Here is a 15,636-nt window from a genome sequence, read left to right as displayed (position 1 = left end):
GATGCCCAGTATTTCACATAGCAAACAAATGACCCTCCAGGGCATGGAGGGGCAAGATTCAAACCTCCACAAATATTATGAGCAAGGCAGAGATAATGGCCTGCTTGTACTCTTTTTGGGGTAGGCCCTTAGACCAGGCTTCTCAGCAACCTCAATCTAGAAGGCCCATAGAACATTTTCTGGGCTCTTCAGAGGTATGGGGGCGCCGGGAAGCCAGGCGACTGAGCAACCTAGACAGTCTTTGGCCAGGGTTTGTTCAGCCTTTGGGTCCCTTCGCCTTCTTTCTTAGTTCCAAATCCTACTCTTTGCTGCCTGCCTTTCCCCAGGATCTCTCTGCTTCTGCCAGAAGTCCCCCTCCTGGCTGGCGGAGGCTCTGGAGGTGGGGGGTGGGGGGCGGCAGGAACCTGGAGAGTCTGGAAAACTCAGGAGGATTTTTTTTGCCCCCCGGGAGACCTCCCACCCCCACTTCTCCCCTAGGCCCACTCAGGTTTCTCTGGCGAGGCTTGGGGAAAGAAGGCTGGAGCCTAGAAACAGGGTCCTGCTGCACCCCTCACACATTAGATTTGAGGAGAAAAGAGGCAAGAACGACACAGGCTAGGACTGTAATGAAGAAGGAATTTTGTCTGGCGGGTCAGGAGTCCCAGCACAGGCCAGAGCTCAGTTTCCAGTCTTTCTCTTTGGAGTTGTCCTTGGATCGCTCAGTCCCTGCGGACTGACTCAAATCCCGCCGTCCTTGGATTGCCAGGGCGCTTCAGCCACGTTTCGCAACAGCCGGCCTGGCGGGCCGGGGGGCTTGCTCTCTGGTCCTCCTTCCGACGCTGCTGGCAGTGGGCGCGGGGTAGGGGGGAGGCGACCCTGGTAATCGGATCAAGCTCCTTTTCTCGCTTTTTGGGCTCAGGCTCAGAAGCCCAGGATTCCAGGCTCCTACAAGCAGGAAGAAAGGCCCGCGTGGGGCTTGCAGCCCAACCCGCCTCACTCAGGCTTCCCCGCCCCCAGCGAAAGTCCAAGCGGCCCTTTTTCCTCCTTTTCTTTTCCGGGGTGTGTGTTGCTCGGCGTAGGGGAGGTCCCAGAGGCCTCTCAGCACCCCAGCACGGTCAGGACAACCCGGAGACCGAGGCTTTGCGCCCGGCTGCGGGACAGGCGAGTGCGGAGGGCTGAGGGCTTTGCAGGCGGCAGGCTGGGCGGGAGCTCTGTTGCAGGCCGGCGGGCGAATGAACAGACAGGCGGATTATAAACTTTTAAAAATAATATCAGTTTTATTAAATATTCGAGAACGGATCCAGAGGTCGGATTTATACAGGAGGATAACACGAGAGGGGGTTTATTTCTTTCTTTCTTTATTTTCTCCTACTGACTAAACAAACGTCATTCACTTTTTTTCTCTTTTTGTTATTTTCTCTCTTTTTTTAATCCTTTTTAAAATGAAATCAGAACACTGACGGTGCTAAACATAAATATAAATACAGAGACCACAAATACAGCTAGAAATATTCACACAGAAACGGTCACAGTTCGTAATATGCCATAATGACCCCCAGGAATCTTTAAATACAATTTGCCCGGACTGGGCATTTGCTGGGGCAGAAAGGCCGGGCAGGGACTGGGGAAAAGCCCTGGGTGGGGGTGGGGGTGTTGTGGGGCCAAGGCGAGCCCTCCTGAGGCCTCCCGCCCTCCGGCTGCCAGGCCCGGCCCTGAGGCCCTGGAGTGGAGGCCCCAGGTCCGGGGAGCCGGCTTTCTGCACGGGGGCGGGGGTTAAGGGCGTCGGGGGAGGGGGGGAAGGAGCCTAGGGCTCACTTGGAGGGACATCAGTGGAGTCTGAAGCGAGGTTGGGGACCGCGTCCCCAAGGCCTGGGCGAGGGAAGGGGCCTGCAGACAAGCCGAGAAGGAGCTAGCGAGGGAGCTAGAGGAGGAGGAGGCTCGGAAGAGTTGTGCAGTGAGGGAGGGGATCCAGAGCTGACTTTCAGGTCCACGTCTGACTCCCTATCTTGTTTTAGGAAGTCACAACACATCAATTGTGCCAGTGATAAATACAGAGTGTGTGATTCGGGAGCTGGGATGCGCCAGGGCAGAGAGAGGGGTGCAAGGGCAGTTCTGGTCACTCTTTCTGCTTCTCCTCTTCTGTGTCTTCCCGCTTTTCCTCTTTTCCTCCCAGGCTGTCAGCGGCTGCCCCTCCGCCGCCCCCCGAAAGCGTGGACGTGAGATTAGATTCTTTTTTCCACTTCATCCGGCGGTTCTGGAACCAGATTTTGATCTGTCGCTCGGTCAGGCACAGAGCATTGGCGATCTCGATGCGCCGGCGCCGAGTTAGGTAGCGGTTGAAGTGAAATTCCTTCTCCAGTTCCAGGGTCTGGTACCGAGAGTAGATCTGGCGGCCGCGCCTCCGGTCCGCTCCGTAACCGACCCCTAGAGATCCGGGCACAAAACACACTAAAAATAATCAGCAAGGCGTCCTCTGAAGACATTTTCGCCTAGCAAAGTCCAGACACTCTCAACTTGGCCCACAGCTCTCGGCCCCTCCGGGCTCTAGCCTTCTCCCCTTTGCTTTACCCCACCCCCACTGGGGTACAGCCAGGACCCCAACTTCATTCAGTCTTTCCCACGAGGTGGGAGACGTGTGTCCCAAAGAAAGCTGGGGGCGGGGCAAAGAAAAAAACAGGCAGAAAGCTGAATGTCTAAAAGCTGATTTGGAAAAAAAAAAAATCCCAACTACTGGGGATAAGGGCCCCATCTCCCAAGGACTGGGTTTCCCCATCTTTCCCCAAATCCTAGTTCCCTGGAAAGTTCTCCCCACTTCTCTGCCCTCTCCTAACTCCCTCCCTTCTCTCCAGCCTAACTAGACTTTGGGGGCTCCCCCACCCTCTGTCTCCTCCCCTCACCCCCTGCCCTGTTCCTGCCCCCTCAGCTCTTCTTGGAGCCCTCCAATCTGTCAGGGACCGAGGGGGCCAGGCCCCTGCGAGCCAGCGCGGGAGGTGAGCCGAGGGGGCTGAAGAGGGGGCCCTGTCTCGGTGTCGGCGAGGAGACGAGCGTGATTGTTTTTATGGGGCCATAAAAAACTCTCTCCGCCCGTTCTTCTAGGGAAGCCGGTCATAAAGCCAGTTCAGTTTATTTAATTTATATCTCGGAGCTGTAAAACTCACCACTGTGCGAATTCATTCGCTGCATCCAGGGGTAAATCTGGATACTGGCTTTCTGGTCCTGGGGCGCAGTCCTGCCCTGCTCAGAACTAAAATCCTGAGCGATTGAGGTCTGTGTGTTATGAGCTAAGCTGTTTTGTCTGCAGTTTGAGAGCATGTCTTTCTCCTGGTAAAAGGAATTAGATCCATAGTCATACGGCCCCCGGCTGGAACTGAACACGACATTCTCCTGTGGCGAATAAAAGGGAGTCGAGTAGATCCGGTTCTGAGCTACGGCTGCTCCATAGGTCGAGAAATGCCTCACTGGATCATAGGCGGTGGAATTGAGGGCGACGTTGGGGAGGACGTCCTGGCCCCCGGCGAGGTGGCAGGATAAGGAAGGGTTAGTGAAGTAGGAATTCATCCCTTTGCCTTTACCTGGTCGGGCTATGATTTCTTTAATATTTATTTCTGTCTCCAGTTTGTACTCGGAACTAGATGGTTATAGGGACGGCTCCAATCCAGGACAGACAAAATGACAAAGTCAGCTGACCCCCTTCCAGCCAATCGCAAGCCAGATGTCAAGAAGGGGGAAAAAAATCGCTTCTGCTTCTGTTGATTCCCTAGTTGAGACTAAGTGTGTGCTTTGAAAGTAAGACTTGGTTTTCTTTTAAGAATATATATGTAAGGAGCTGCTGCTGGTGGGGTGCAGGTCCACGAGCGGGGCCTTGTACCCTGTGGAAGGAAAGGTCTAGTCCCAGGAAATCTCTCAGCCCCAGCTAACTTTGTTGTGCTGTAGCCAAATGCAGGGCGGGAGAAATCCTTGTGTTTTCAGTCCGATTTCATCTTTTGTATTTGCCCCTTTTCTAAAATTACATCCTGGTTGCTTCATTTGAGGAGATCCTTCCCAGTGGGAGGAAGTTCCCAGAAATTCTACAAGACACTCTGGCTTGACACCCATGAAGTGAGTCTCCATTACTAGACAGCATATTTTTCCAATAATTAAAAAAAAATCAAAAGGAAGGGGAAATTTCCTGGAACACGGTGCACAGAGGAAGGCAGTGCAGCTGAGAGCCTTGGGTTAGAGGATAGGATATGTCGATCTAAAGAAGGGTGAGGGTGAGACCACGGTACAGTGGAGGTCCTGAGTAAGCATCTGCTCTCCTTTTCCTCCTAGCCTACTGCCCCTCCCCAGGACCTCTCTTTTGAGGAAACTCTTGCAACATTTTTACCTAAAAGAAAGCATGTATAATAATAATACATTGAGAGAGAGAGAGAGAGAGAGAGAGAGAGAGAGAGAGAGAGAGAGAGAGACTAAGATTCTTCTAAAGACATCAACTCCTGTTTATGTTGGTGAGAATTTATGATTTGGAACCAGCTCAGGCCAGTGGGGTAATTCACATAAGAGGAGTCTGAACGACAAAACTGGTGAGACTCCAATGAACAGCTACCTTCCAACAGGTTCAAGCCCCTGCCCAGGTCAGAAGACCCTATCTGCTCTGGATTTACTGCCCTGCCAGGAGTGGTGCCCCTGGACCTGAGCTTTAAGGCTAGAAGACCCTAGCACAGGATTCCTGGGGAGTTCTTGGGCTGTCACCCAGCCAGTCACCTCCGGATTCTCAGCAGCCCTTACCTCCATTTTCTCCCCTACCTTGAGGCTGGGAAAAGGGAGGAGAAGATTAGAAAAGACCAGTTTTGAAGGGGCTTCAGAGAGCTGCAGTGAGTGAACTGAAACCGCAGAAGGTGTGCAGCTGGGGTTTCCCTCTGATTAATCCAAACTGAATTTGATATGGACATAGGCTGGAAATACTTGGAGCTGACAAAGAGAGGGTGGCAGGGTACAAGCAGGAAGCAGTGAAAACTCATATTTTCCCCTCACTAATTTTTTTTTTTTGAGATTGACTATAACAAGAACCCGGATGTCGCCGGGTTTTATGATCTTTTCCTTCTGTGTAACAAAGCGGAGTAATCAATGGGTAGCAATAAAGCCATAAACGGGACTACGCTGGGAAAAAAAAACCTCGTTTATTCATCTTCTGTAACGTTAAGGTTTCCCTGGAGTGTCACTGGGGGGGGGGGGGGGGATAAAGTTTAGAACCCAAAAGCAGACAGTGTGTAGGAGCTACTACAGACAAAATGTTAGTTAATACATGAACCTCTTCAGGGGGTTGAGGAGTCTTCCTGCCAGACAATTTGTGTTGGCTTTTAAAGATCCTGCCCCTGTCTTTGACAAGGAGGGAAACTGGCTGGAATCTAGGAGAGTAGAAGAAAGATCCTGGTAATTGTGGAAGTTTCTATCCCTTGGACTACACCATTTTCTTTTCAAGATGAAGAAGGTAGAGGAGGAGGCTTTGGCTAAGAGAGAGATTTTAAAAAGCTGTCTCATTTGGGGGTGACATAGCAGTTGCTCCCCCAAACACAGACAATAGTGTGTTGCATTTTGCTTTCCAATCCATCTGTACTTGAATTCATGGCATGCCTGGGCAGAGGTTTCCAACAGCTGGCTGGGGCTCCGGTCCCCCTGCAGGGCAAGAGGTAGGGGGAGAGCTTACAGAGGGGAGGGTAATTCTGAGGCTGAGCTAGGGAACAAGTCAGTGCACCCCTGGACACCAGTAGCCTCTTTCAAAGTTCCCAGCCTCCTGTCTGCCCTGAGGGTAGCAGTGGAACAAGTAGAAGCCATGGCAAGAAAGAGTAAATTTCCCCCCTATTTCAGAATGAGATTGCTAGAGGGATAAATCATGTCAGTGGTACTTCCTTCAAGATATTAAATTGTTGCAATGTAAAACAAATTGAATGATGGAAGATAGGATGTCTTAATGAAGTTCTGCTTTCCATGAGTGTGGATTTTTGTGTATTTTAAAATCTTTTTTTATGGATGTGTGGGGGAGGGAGGGACCTTAAGAGAAAGAAGAAGCTTTGAGGGAAGCATGTGCTACAGCCCCCTGACAAGAACGTCTGAGTTTCCTGGAGCCCCTCCCTCAATCATATCCAGAGATGAAAGGAGCCCCAAAGTTGGGGAGATTCTCTTTTGGGGCCTAAAGGTGGTAGGCTCAGGGGTGGGCGACCTGAGGAGCAGAATGTAAGTCTCAGGCCCGGAAAAGTTAAGTGTTTTATTACGTCCCTAAACAGAGGGCAGAGACTGAAAGGTCTCGCCGATTTATAATGAACAGAAACCAGCTGCTGAGGGTGGGGGGCAGAAATGCTGGAAGGGGGAGACCAGAGGAAGCAGAAACACAAATATCTTCCCGCTACCTAAAGACTGGGGGAAATTAACTTCTTAAACACTCTCCTGCAATCCTTTCTATTCCTAAAGGGGGGGAGATCCCATTTCTTTTAGTTAGACCTTTAATTATGCAGCTGAAATTTACTGGGAGGATTCGTTCCAAGGGGGAGAGCAGGTCAGATGAGTTGGATCTTCCCTCCATTGGATAATATTTTTTCCCTTTTCCCATCTTGTGCTCTTTTCTCCCTTGGCAAACAACTGGCTGTCTATTGGGGAGGGGCTGGGATTGAATTTTTCTAAATATATTTATATTTTCCTGTTAAATTTGTCTGAAAACAATTATGGAAGCTCATCAGCAGAAGCAAGAACAGATGTTTTATTAAAACTGCAATGCAGCTCTGTAAATATGCACAAGTCTTGGGAAGGAGGGAGGCTCCAGTTCTTTGTTTCCATCAAAACAAGCCTAGAGAAATCAGAGAAGCCCCCAATCAGGCCCGCCCTGGTCTAGGCTGTGCCTTGGGCTTTCAGCCTTCTGAATTAGGCATTGAGAGGAGACTTGGTGTCAAGAGCAGATTTTTGCTTTGGGAGCTGTAATTACTGGATTCAAAAACAATATAAAAATCTCAGAAAAAGGAATAAAGGGGGAAAAGTTGCCACTGGCCACTCCAGTTGCACCCCTGCCTCATCCAAAACACATGCCTTCCAGGAGCACTAATTATAGGAGAGGAATTTACTGCCTGCTTCTTGGGCCTGAGTGGATGTAGCACTGGCCTGGAGGCTAAGGGCTGCACTGGAGCTTGGGCACTTAGGGGTTTCTCCGGATTTCAGTCTTGCCGAGTCTAAGGCCAGGGGAAGGCTAGGGAGTCCTTATGGCTCTGAACTGGAAGAAAAAAAGGGGCGACTGGACTCCAGCTTCTAGGATGATGTCATGGGCGGGCCTTACCTTGCCTGCCTTTGCTTTCTTCTCTGATCTGGCAAATAAAGTAATTTTGTGCCTACAGACATTTGAAATGAGCCCGGTGAGATCTGGACTTTTTATTCGGGGATATTCTTCGGGGAATGTCCTCCTTTGTGTTCTGCAGGACTCCTCTCTCTCTAGATCCCCCCACCTCTGCGAAGATGTTTGTAACTGACTCCAGCACTGACTGACGCACGTACTCCATTCCTGGCCGCCGAGGCTAACTACAGCTCACTCCAACGATGGAGCCGGAGCCGGAGCCGGAGCCCGTGCGATTCCAAGCTCCCTTGCCTGCCTGCGTTCTTGGAAGCCTAAAAGACACCGCAGCTGCAGGACTCTGCCGCTTCACCACCTCCCGTTCTTGATTTCCAGCGACACAGAACTGTTACCCCGTCCGCCCCTTTTGTGCCACTGGGCGCGAGCTGAAATCCCTCTTGCAGAGAAAGCTGAGTTCAATAATTATTCAGCTCACCTCACAATTGCACTATTTGGTTAAGGCTTTGCTGTTCTAGAGTTCACCTAGTTCTACCGGCTTATAGCTAAATTTAAAAAAAAAAAAAAACATTTGAAAAGAAGCCCTATTCTGAATGTCTGGTGTTTTTGTGAACAAGTCCCTTTGATCTCTGTGGACCTCGGAGGAAAAGAACTGCAAAAACAGCGGTGCAGGCCGCCAAAGAACCTGAACTGCAAAGTCTGGTCTGCTTGGGAATGCCAAAGCATGGCTCACCCAAGGGGCTCCCAGTTTTCCCTCGACGCGGAAGGAAAAGATTTCCTAACATATACACCTTCCCTCCGTACATACAGTGCATTCCAAAAAAAGAATGCTGCTTTCGAAAGTCAAGCTTAGACACACTGGGAGAAAAGTGAAATTTGACATACCCAACCGGAAAATAGATCCGATTTGTGGGTACTTGATATTTTGTGACAAGGCTTAGGCTGACCAGCTGAAGGGAGTTGGGGTGTCGTAAGGAAGGAGAACAGGACCAGAAGGGGTATGTTCATTTGCTGAGAACTGGCCCAAACAGCTCTCAGGCCTGTGCTGTGATTCCTTCTTTTGAGCTAAGAAGAGGTTCTGAGTCTGCTGGAGCTGATGTGTCTTTACTGCAATTCAGCATTGGAAAAAGGTCTACAGAGCGACTCTGCTAATTGATGGCATGTTTTCTCTCCTTCCTATGTTTTTGTGAATCTCTGCCTGACCTCTCCTAACTTACACTTCAGCTACTGCTACTACCATCAGCAGACACAAACCCCCACTTTTGCATGTCTGGCTTCTCCAACTTGGACTTAACTTCAAAAGTAAAATAGATCCCATCACACTTTGCCCTGAGACCCTCTTCAGGCTTCATCTGGAAAAAATAATTTCTGGCTTTTGGAGGCCAGGCCCTCAAACCTTCCACCTTGATACCAAAGTAGCAGAAATATCAGCTGAGGAGGGGGCTTGTGGAGAGCATCTCATCCCTACTGAGAATGGAGAGTTCAATTGACTTGGGATACTTCAGGAGGACAAAGTAGGTAGCCCTATTTGGCCTGGAAATAAAAATCAAGACCCAGAATATTTAGAGTACTTTGCACTGCCCAAATAGAGCCTCCAGAGACTGTCAGGTGAGGAAGGAGAACAAGAAGGAATGTGCTGTTCTGTGCTAGTCCAAAGGAGCCCCCAGCTCTCTGGCTTCTCCTCAGCTTCTGAACGTAGACCATTACTTGGGAACATTTTGGAGGATAATGAGAATTTAAAATTGGAGAACTTGGCATTTATGATATCACAGTGAGTTGTCATATGGAAATTGTGGAAGTCATAAAAGTATGGCAAGAGTTGTATATATGAATACCAAGCCTCCTCTCACCCCGCTTTCTTCTCCTGGCCTAACTTCTCCCACTTGGAAATAAAATGTTACTATGTTCTACAACAATAAGCCAACAATGAAACATCATCGTCATTTCTCCACAAACAAGTTTATCCTTTATTGTCAGCAGATCTGAAAGAGCCATTTAATTCACACTGGTAAAAGAGGGAAAGGGATGGGGAGAGGGGAATTAATTTCAGAAATATTACTTACTGTAATGATACTCTTTCAGATTTGATAGCCAGGAGCAAAATATAGGCAAACATCGACCTCTTTGACTCTACACCTGGCAGGATTGGGGATTTATAGGACCCTCACAGAAGGGACAATTTAATTGTGTAGGATTTGCCTAAGTTCACTAATATTTTGGGGGGCTGAGGGAAGGGGGAGAGGCGACATGCTTTATCTAGTTTTATGAATCTACCAACATTACCCTGACTGGAAACCCAGCCATCTATGTCTGAGAGAAGCTACAGAAGAAAGCAATGGAAGAGGAGGACAGGGGCCCGAAATAGTCTCAGAGTCTGTGGCCCCCTTACCCAACCAGTTACCAAGGTGAAGGAAGAAACGCTGTAGGAAAGAGAAGGGAGGTTTGGAAATCCATCCAACACCAGGACACCCGGAGGTTTATGGTGTCTCCATAATTCCCCTGTCCCATAAACATCGGCCCTATTTTAGGACAATCCCTGCTTCCTCCCTTTGGAAAGGGAAAATGAGGGGACGCACAGGGCTGGAGGAAGGGGTGTGAAAGGGGGAGGGAGTTAGAAAGAGCCCTGCACTTTGTTCTCAGGGCGAATTTGCCGGTTTGGCGGGTTTCTGACGCAGGGTGGCAGCAGACAAAACAAGTAAACAAGGCACAGACACAATAAACGGACGTCTGGCAGCACAGGCGAGGCCGGTGGGCTACTTAAGGGGCATGATCCTGGGGTCATGTCACCCCAAGTCAGTGTAGCCAGGGCAGCAAGGCCTGAGGTCACCCTCTGTTACTGAGGAAGAAACAAGGAAGAAAGGCTGGGAACCTCCTGGTGCCACAAGTCTGGGCACGAGATTCTTGAGAGGAACCTGAGTGCCTTGGGAGTGCCACAAAAACCCCATCCAGCCCGCTTCTGTCCTCAAGTTACAGGGCTGTCCACTGACATTTATATTTCCTCTCAGCTCTGTCTTTTCGTGGCCCTGGAAAAGTTGCAAAAGGAAGCCAATTAATCCCCAACTGTGGCCCATACTCAGGGCTCCAGGCCCACAGGCCAAAGGGCCTGGCTTGTATTCTAGAGGGGCCTCCTCCAGCCTTCTCTACTGGTGAGTCTCACTCTGGTTCAGGTCACTGACAAGATTAAAATGTACCCCCATCAGACTCCAGATCTAGGGCCTTCCAGAACTAATAAGCCCTTCAGACAGTCAAATCCAGGGTGAGGCAATGAGCCAGGGAGGCAAAGGGAAGGAGAGCTAGTCACAAGTATCCTTGTCCCTCCAGGTTTGACTTCTTCACAAGCCCCTTCAAGTGCCTTGGACTGCAGCCACCCAGACCCCTGCCCAGAAATCATTGCTACTACAATCCCTTTTGCCATCCTCCCATGGAGGCTTCTAGTCTCCAGGGCCCAGTCCTGGTGGCTCAGAATTGCTCACAGGCTCACAACAACTATGAAAGAGCCCAAAGACTTCACTTTCAAGATGACTGGGTTCTCCTTGGAAGACAGCCTGTGAGTTGGCAGACTTCTTAGGGAGATGAAGAAAGACAGCAGAAGGGTGTAGTATTTCTCAGGCCAGAGGCTTGGATAGCAAAAGCAACAGGACAAAGCCCTTGTGGCTTCTTTGGATTTTTGGAAGCCACATACTCCGATTCCAGAACACATATTTTCAGCAGAGATGCACAGAGGGCCTCCTCCTTGGGCCCATCTCTCTCTGAGCCCACTCTCAGCCAGCGAAGGCTAACAAAATTTCACATGCACATAAAACAGTGTTGATCAAATATAGCCATGGCAATATACAATTAACCATGAGGAAATATGAGTCTCTATATATTCCTCTCTGAGTATGAATCTGTATATTTGAAACTATTTAATAAACATATAATTCCACCAAGCCTGGTTTCAGAACACAGCAGCCAGCTTAACATTGCCTACTCCAACCAAGGTCGAATTCTGTAGAGATCACGACTGTCAGAGATGAGAAAGGGTTTGTTCTGCCCAATCCTGCTAGGAACCTGGCATGAAATACAACAGGCAGCAGGACATACAACACCTCTTAAGGGGCAGACCTGAGGGTGCCCAAAAAGTGAGCTCAGAAGGAATGCTACTAGGTCACAGGCTCCGGGGAGGTTGCCAAGCTTTGATCCACAAAATCCAGTGACTCCCTAGCCTCAGCGTTGAGTGAGCAGTCCTTGAGCAAAATTCTATTCTTGGCCCCCTGGCTATTATTAGACAATCAAAAGAGCTCTCCTTCAGTGAGGAACCATATCCACACAGAATTTGACCTGCAAGGAGGTTAAGGATTGCCACTGGTGGCCCCTCTTGTGCTTTCGTTGGAGCCAGAACGAGAAAGAACCAAGAAGCAGAAAAGCGAAAGTAACTGGCGAGCAGAGTGCTGTGTTGAGGTCTGATTTATCCCCTGGTCAGATCGGAAAACTGGAAAACCAGGGCCAGTCCCTGGCGGTCGGCCTGCTTCTCGGCCTGCCAAGGAGGGGTCTAGGGGTGAAGGGTATAAGATAAAGGGTGTGTGTGGGGGAGCTGCAGGGTTGTAGCCAAGAAGGAACAGGAAATCAATAAAAATACAAAGACACCTCAAGCTGGTGTTTTTGACGGGAACTCTCGCACCCTAGCACCTCGATATGGCTATTGGCACATCCAGCTAGATCCCCTGTAGGCCTAGAGAAATATCCCAGCCTAGCCCAGGCCCGCCCCTTGGATGGGAGGGGGCCTCTAACATCCCAGGTGAATGAATCCACACTGGCCTGAATAGCCTTCTCCCAAAACGGTTTTCTTTTGGGGTGGAACAAAGGAGATTTGTGCCCCCTGAACATCCCCTCCCACGTAATTGCGGCCATTCGCAGGGACAGGGTCCGACAAAAATACAGGCGGAAGAGAGAAATAGCGGCCTCACCGATCGACGGTTCCCACTGTAGAAAGGCTCACATTCGGGCCTCCAGGGCCCCTCCACTGTCTCAACGCACTCCCCTGGCCATTTTCAGGTCCCACAGACTCCGGTCCTGGTCTGCCCTAGCCTAGTTCCCCGGCCATCCGCCTCCGGGCCAGGCTCGGGCGGAGGGAGAGTGCGCGGCAGCCGGAGCAAGCAGCAGGCTGGGCCCGTTTGGGGAGAGCCAAGCGCTTTTCTTGGTCGTAAACAAGGAACGCGAAATTAGCCCCTCGGCAGACGCCTCTGCCGACACACCAGTCCTATTGGGGGGTGGGGTGGGAAAGGGGAGAGAAAATGCCATTTCTTCCCCCGGGAGAATACCTCAGAGGCCTTTATGTCGACTGCAAAAGGGGAATTTTGGGGGGGCTGGGGAAGGGAAGGTGGTTGTGGGGGGAAGGGAGACAGGATTCACCATCGGTTCAACTCAGGGGGTTTGATTTGAATGAAGTCGAACTGTATTTTTAACAATTTGATAAAAACGGGTTCTCTACCCACTGTCCCCCACCCCACCCCCGCGCGCAGGCGATGGGTCTGGGTTTAAACAGGAAATCGAGCTATCCCCTCCCCCACACTGCTAGGCTCAGACTCAGCTTCTGGGAGAAGATGAGGGGGAATTGACGCAGACTGAAGGTGAGTCTGGCTCCCAGTGTCTGGGCCTTCGCCAGGAAAATGCCGCCTTCCCATCTCTAAGGTGTGTCTGAGTGTGTAAGCATTTTGTGTGCACGCCGCTCTTTATAAACACAATCTCAGACTTGACGGGGTCGCCTGGGACCCAGGCCTGAGAGCAGGGCGGGGTCATATATCAAACTGCAACACAGTCAGGGCCACGTACATTTGGAAGAAATTAAGCCACTGTGTTATGAAACCATATGTGTCAAGTTAAGACTATACAACACGCCATTAGCACCAATTATTAGGAAGATCCAGCATTCTGCCGACCACCTTAGTCTGACGCCCTTACCAAGGAAACCCCACCCACCCCACCCATAAAATGCTCGCGGCCTTGCAGCACCCTGGAGGCCCCGCGGGCAAGGCCTGGTCTATCCCCGCCCAGCTTGAGGCCTCTCTCATTCCCACCTCCACCGGGACAAGGCAGGTCCTACTCTAGAGCAGCTCTGCGAGGTGCACGAGGAAGTTAGTGTGGAATCCCAAGTGGAGTGGCCGCAAGTGGGAGTTGGGGGCGCCGGACTTGCGCGGGTTGGGGGTGGGGGGAGCGGATAGGCCGCTTTTCTAGGAGCACAAGATGGCTTTTGATCGCTGCATCCCCACCCCCACCCCTTCCACCCGCGGTGCAGGGCGCCTCCCACCCTTCTATGCGCCAGGGTGGGGGCGGGAGCAGGGGTGGGCAGACTCTCTCCCCTTGGCTGACGCGCACCAGCCACCAGCCTCCCTCCTAATTGCCAATTAACAGGCTCTGCCGCCCGCCTAGCTGCGCCGGCTTCCTGCTCCGCGGCCCGGCCCTGGGCTCACACTGCGCATGTGTGAGGTCTGACTTCTCGCTCTCCGGGAAGGAGGGGGCTGCAGGACTGGGAGGGGGCGCTGGAAAGTTTGTTTGGGGGTTGAGGGGGCTGACGTTGCTTAGGGAGCAATGGGCCCAGGCTACAGATTCTTTCTACTGCCTCGAAGTTTGAGCTTCCAGGCCACCACGTCCCAGTTCCATAGCCAAGCCCTCTAACGATCAGGTACAGACACTGTGGGCATCAGGCAGAGGGCCCCGTGCCCCAGACTAGGACTTGAGCCCCGCGGGCCGATATTCTCTGGCCCTGGACCCCCAACTTCGGCGCACGGCGACATCAGGACAACACATTCTCCCCACTACCAGTTACCAGTATTTCAGCGTTAACCCCGTCCCTCCATTTTACCTCCCCTTAATTACCCAGGCCCCCACCCCATCTCACCAGTCCCCTCGCCTCTCTAACCAAGACAAGCCGTTGCTGCCCTCATCTTGAAACCGCCACCCAGCTACGGACCATTAGTTACATATTTGAACCAATAAGGAAACACTTACCGGGCGCTGCTGTCTCTCCCTCTCTCCCTCTCTCTCTTTCTGTCTCTCTCTCTCTCCCACTCTCTGTCTTTCCTCATTCTGTGCCGTTGACGAGCCTGTCTCAGCTCCATACACACACACATATATATACTTTATATAAATTTAAAAAGAAAAAAAGAAAAATCCTAATAATAAAAAAGCAAATAAAATTAAGGAGAGTTGCAGGGAAGGGGCAGGAGGGAAAGCCTGGGAGAGGGGAGGGGTGGAGGTGTCTGCAGCTCTGGATCTCAGCTCCCACACCCGCGTACCTCCTGCCCCTTGGGGGCCAGAGGGTCGGGTATAGGGAGAGAGAGAGAGGTGCTCTCAACTCCTGCCTCTCCCCTTCCACCCCGCCCTCCTCAGGTGCCCCCAGCTTCCGGCAACTCCACCTGGAAGGAAAAAAAAATTAAATAGGGAAAAATAATTATTAATCAGATTAATAAAAAAATTACTGATAATGAACGGAGCGCCCAGCGCAGGTTTCCCTGGCAATGGTTAGGCTCTTACAGGGAGGACTGTTCTGCGGAGCGCTCGGAACGGACAAACCACAATAAAAAGTTCACGTTCATGGATGGAATCCACATGACTTCTTGTGGCCAATCCAACTTGTGAGTCGATCGTAAACTTTTATTACTCAGCTGTAAATTTTCTGCAAACAACCGGGAATGCGATGCATTTGTGTAGCGTGTGCAAATGGGCGCCACGGTCGCCATGTTTACCCAATTCTCTCAGAAAGGGAGCATCCCCCGACCCCCCACCCCACCCTCACCCACCGCCCACTCCCCACGGGCCGGCTGCTCTAGACTAACACTGCAAGAGCAGACGGGTTGTAGGGAAGGGAGGAAAGAGGGTACAGATGCTGAAGGTCGGCTGCCTCCTCTTGCTGTTTCAAATTTTAAATACTTTTCTTAATAAATGAAGGTAATAATACTGGATCTGATGAAAATCAAAGCTTTGCAGAGCTCTGCAGCCTTGGGGCAATGAAGGCTGGCGAGATGAAGGAACTGAAAATTAATACCGTGCCCACTCCACCTTTGTTTTCTAGAAAGAGAACACATCTTTCCTACCGCAGTGCCCCGGGCAAACCCCCACTCCCCACCCACCAGACAAGGATTGCAGTCTCAGGACGCTGGCAGCCCTCCCAACCAAGCCTACCTATCATAGATGGAGTCTAAAGGACCGAGGGCTGGACCAGGATCTGGCAGTCCTTTGGAGGCAGCAGAGGGGGGGAGTTCCTAGCAGCCTCAAGGATCCTTAAAATGACTTTCACTCCCCAGGTGGTCCCTTTCTCAGACAGGATGACTTTCCTAGCCCCCAAGACCATGCCTAGCTTCAGGCCCTCT

General features: G+C 51.1%; 1 protein-coding gene across 2 annotated transcripts; it reads right to left on the bottom strand.

The window, feature by feature from the left end:
* Positions 1-1,236: 1,236 nt before the first annotated feature.
* Positions 1,237-14,137, bottom strand: Hoxc6 (homeobox C6). 2 transcript variants are annotated; one of them, XM_076556970.1, is made up of 2 exons: positions 3,138-14,137; positions 1,237-2,427 (listed from the first exon to the last, which is right to left on the bottom strand). In XM_076556970.1, the coding sequence occupies exons 1-2, from the start codon at positions 3,535-3,537 to the stop codon at positions 2,096-2,098; spliced, it is 732 nt and encodes a 243-aa protein (XP_076413085.1). In that variant the 5' UTR covers positions 3,538-14,137; the 3' UTR covers positions 1,237-2,095. The 2 variants fall into 2 exon arrangements, with proteins under 2 accessions (XP_076413085.1, XP_006981871.1); XM_006981809.4 differs by having other exon boundaries at positions 1,237-2,403; positions 3,138-14,132.
* Positions 14,138-15,636: the final 1,499 nt, after the last annotated feature.

This window comes from Peromyscus maniculatus, chromosome 20 (genome assembly GCF_049852395.1).
Source record: "Peromyscus maniculatus bairdii isolate BWxNUB_F1_BW_parent chromosome 20, HU_Pman_BW_mat_3.1, whole genome shotgun sequence".
Lineage (NCBI taxonomy): Eukaryota > Metazoa > Chordata > Mammalia > Rodentia > Cricetidae > Peromyscus > Peromyscus maniculatus.
Note: the sequence above shows the minus strand (reverse complement) of the source record. Positions and strands in the feature narration are given on the sequence as shown.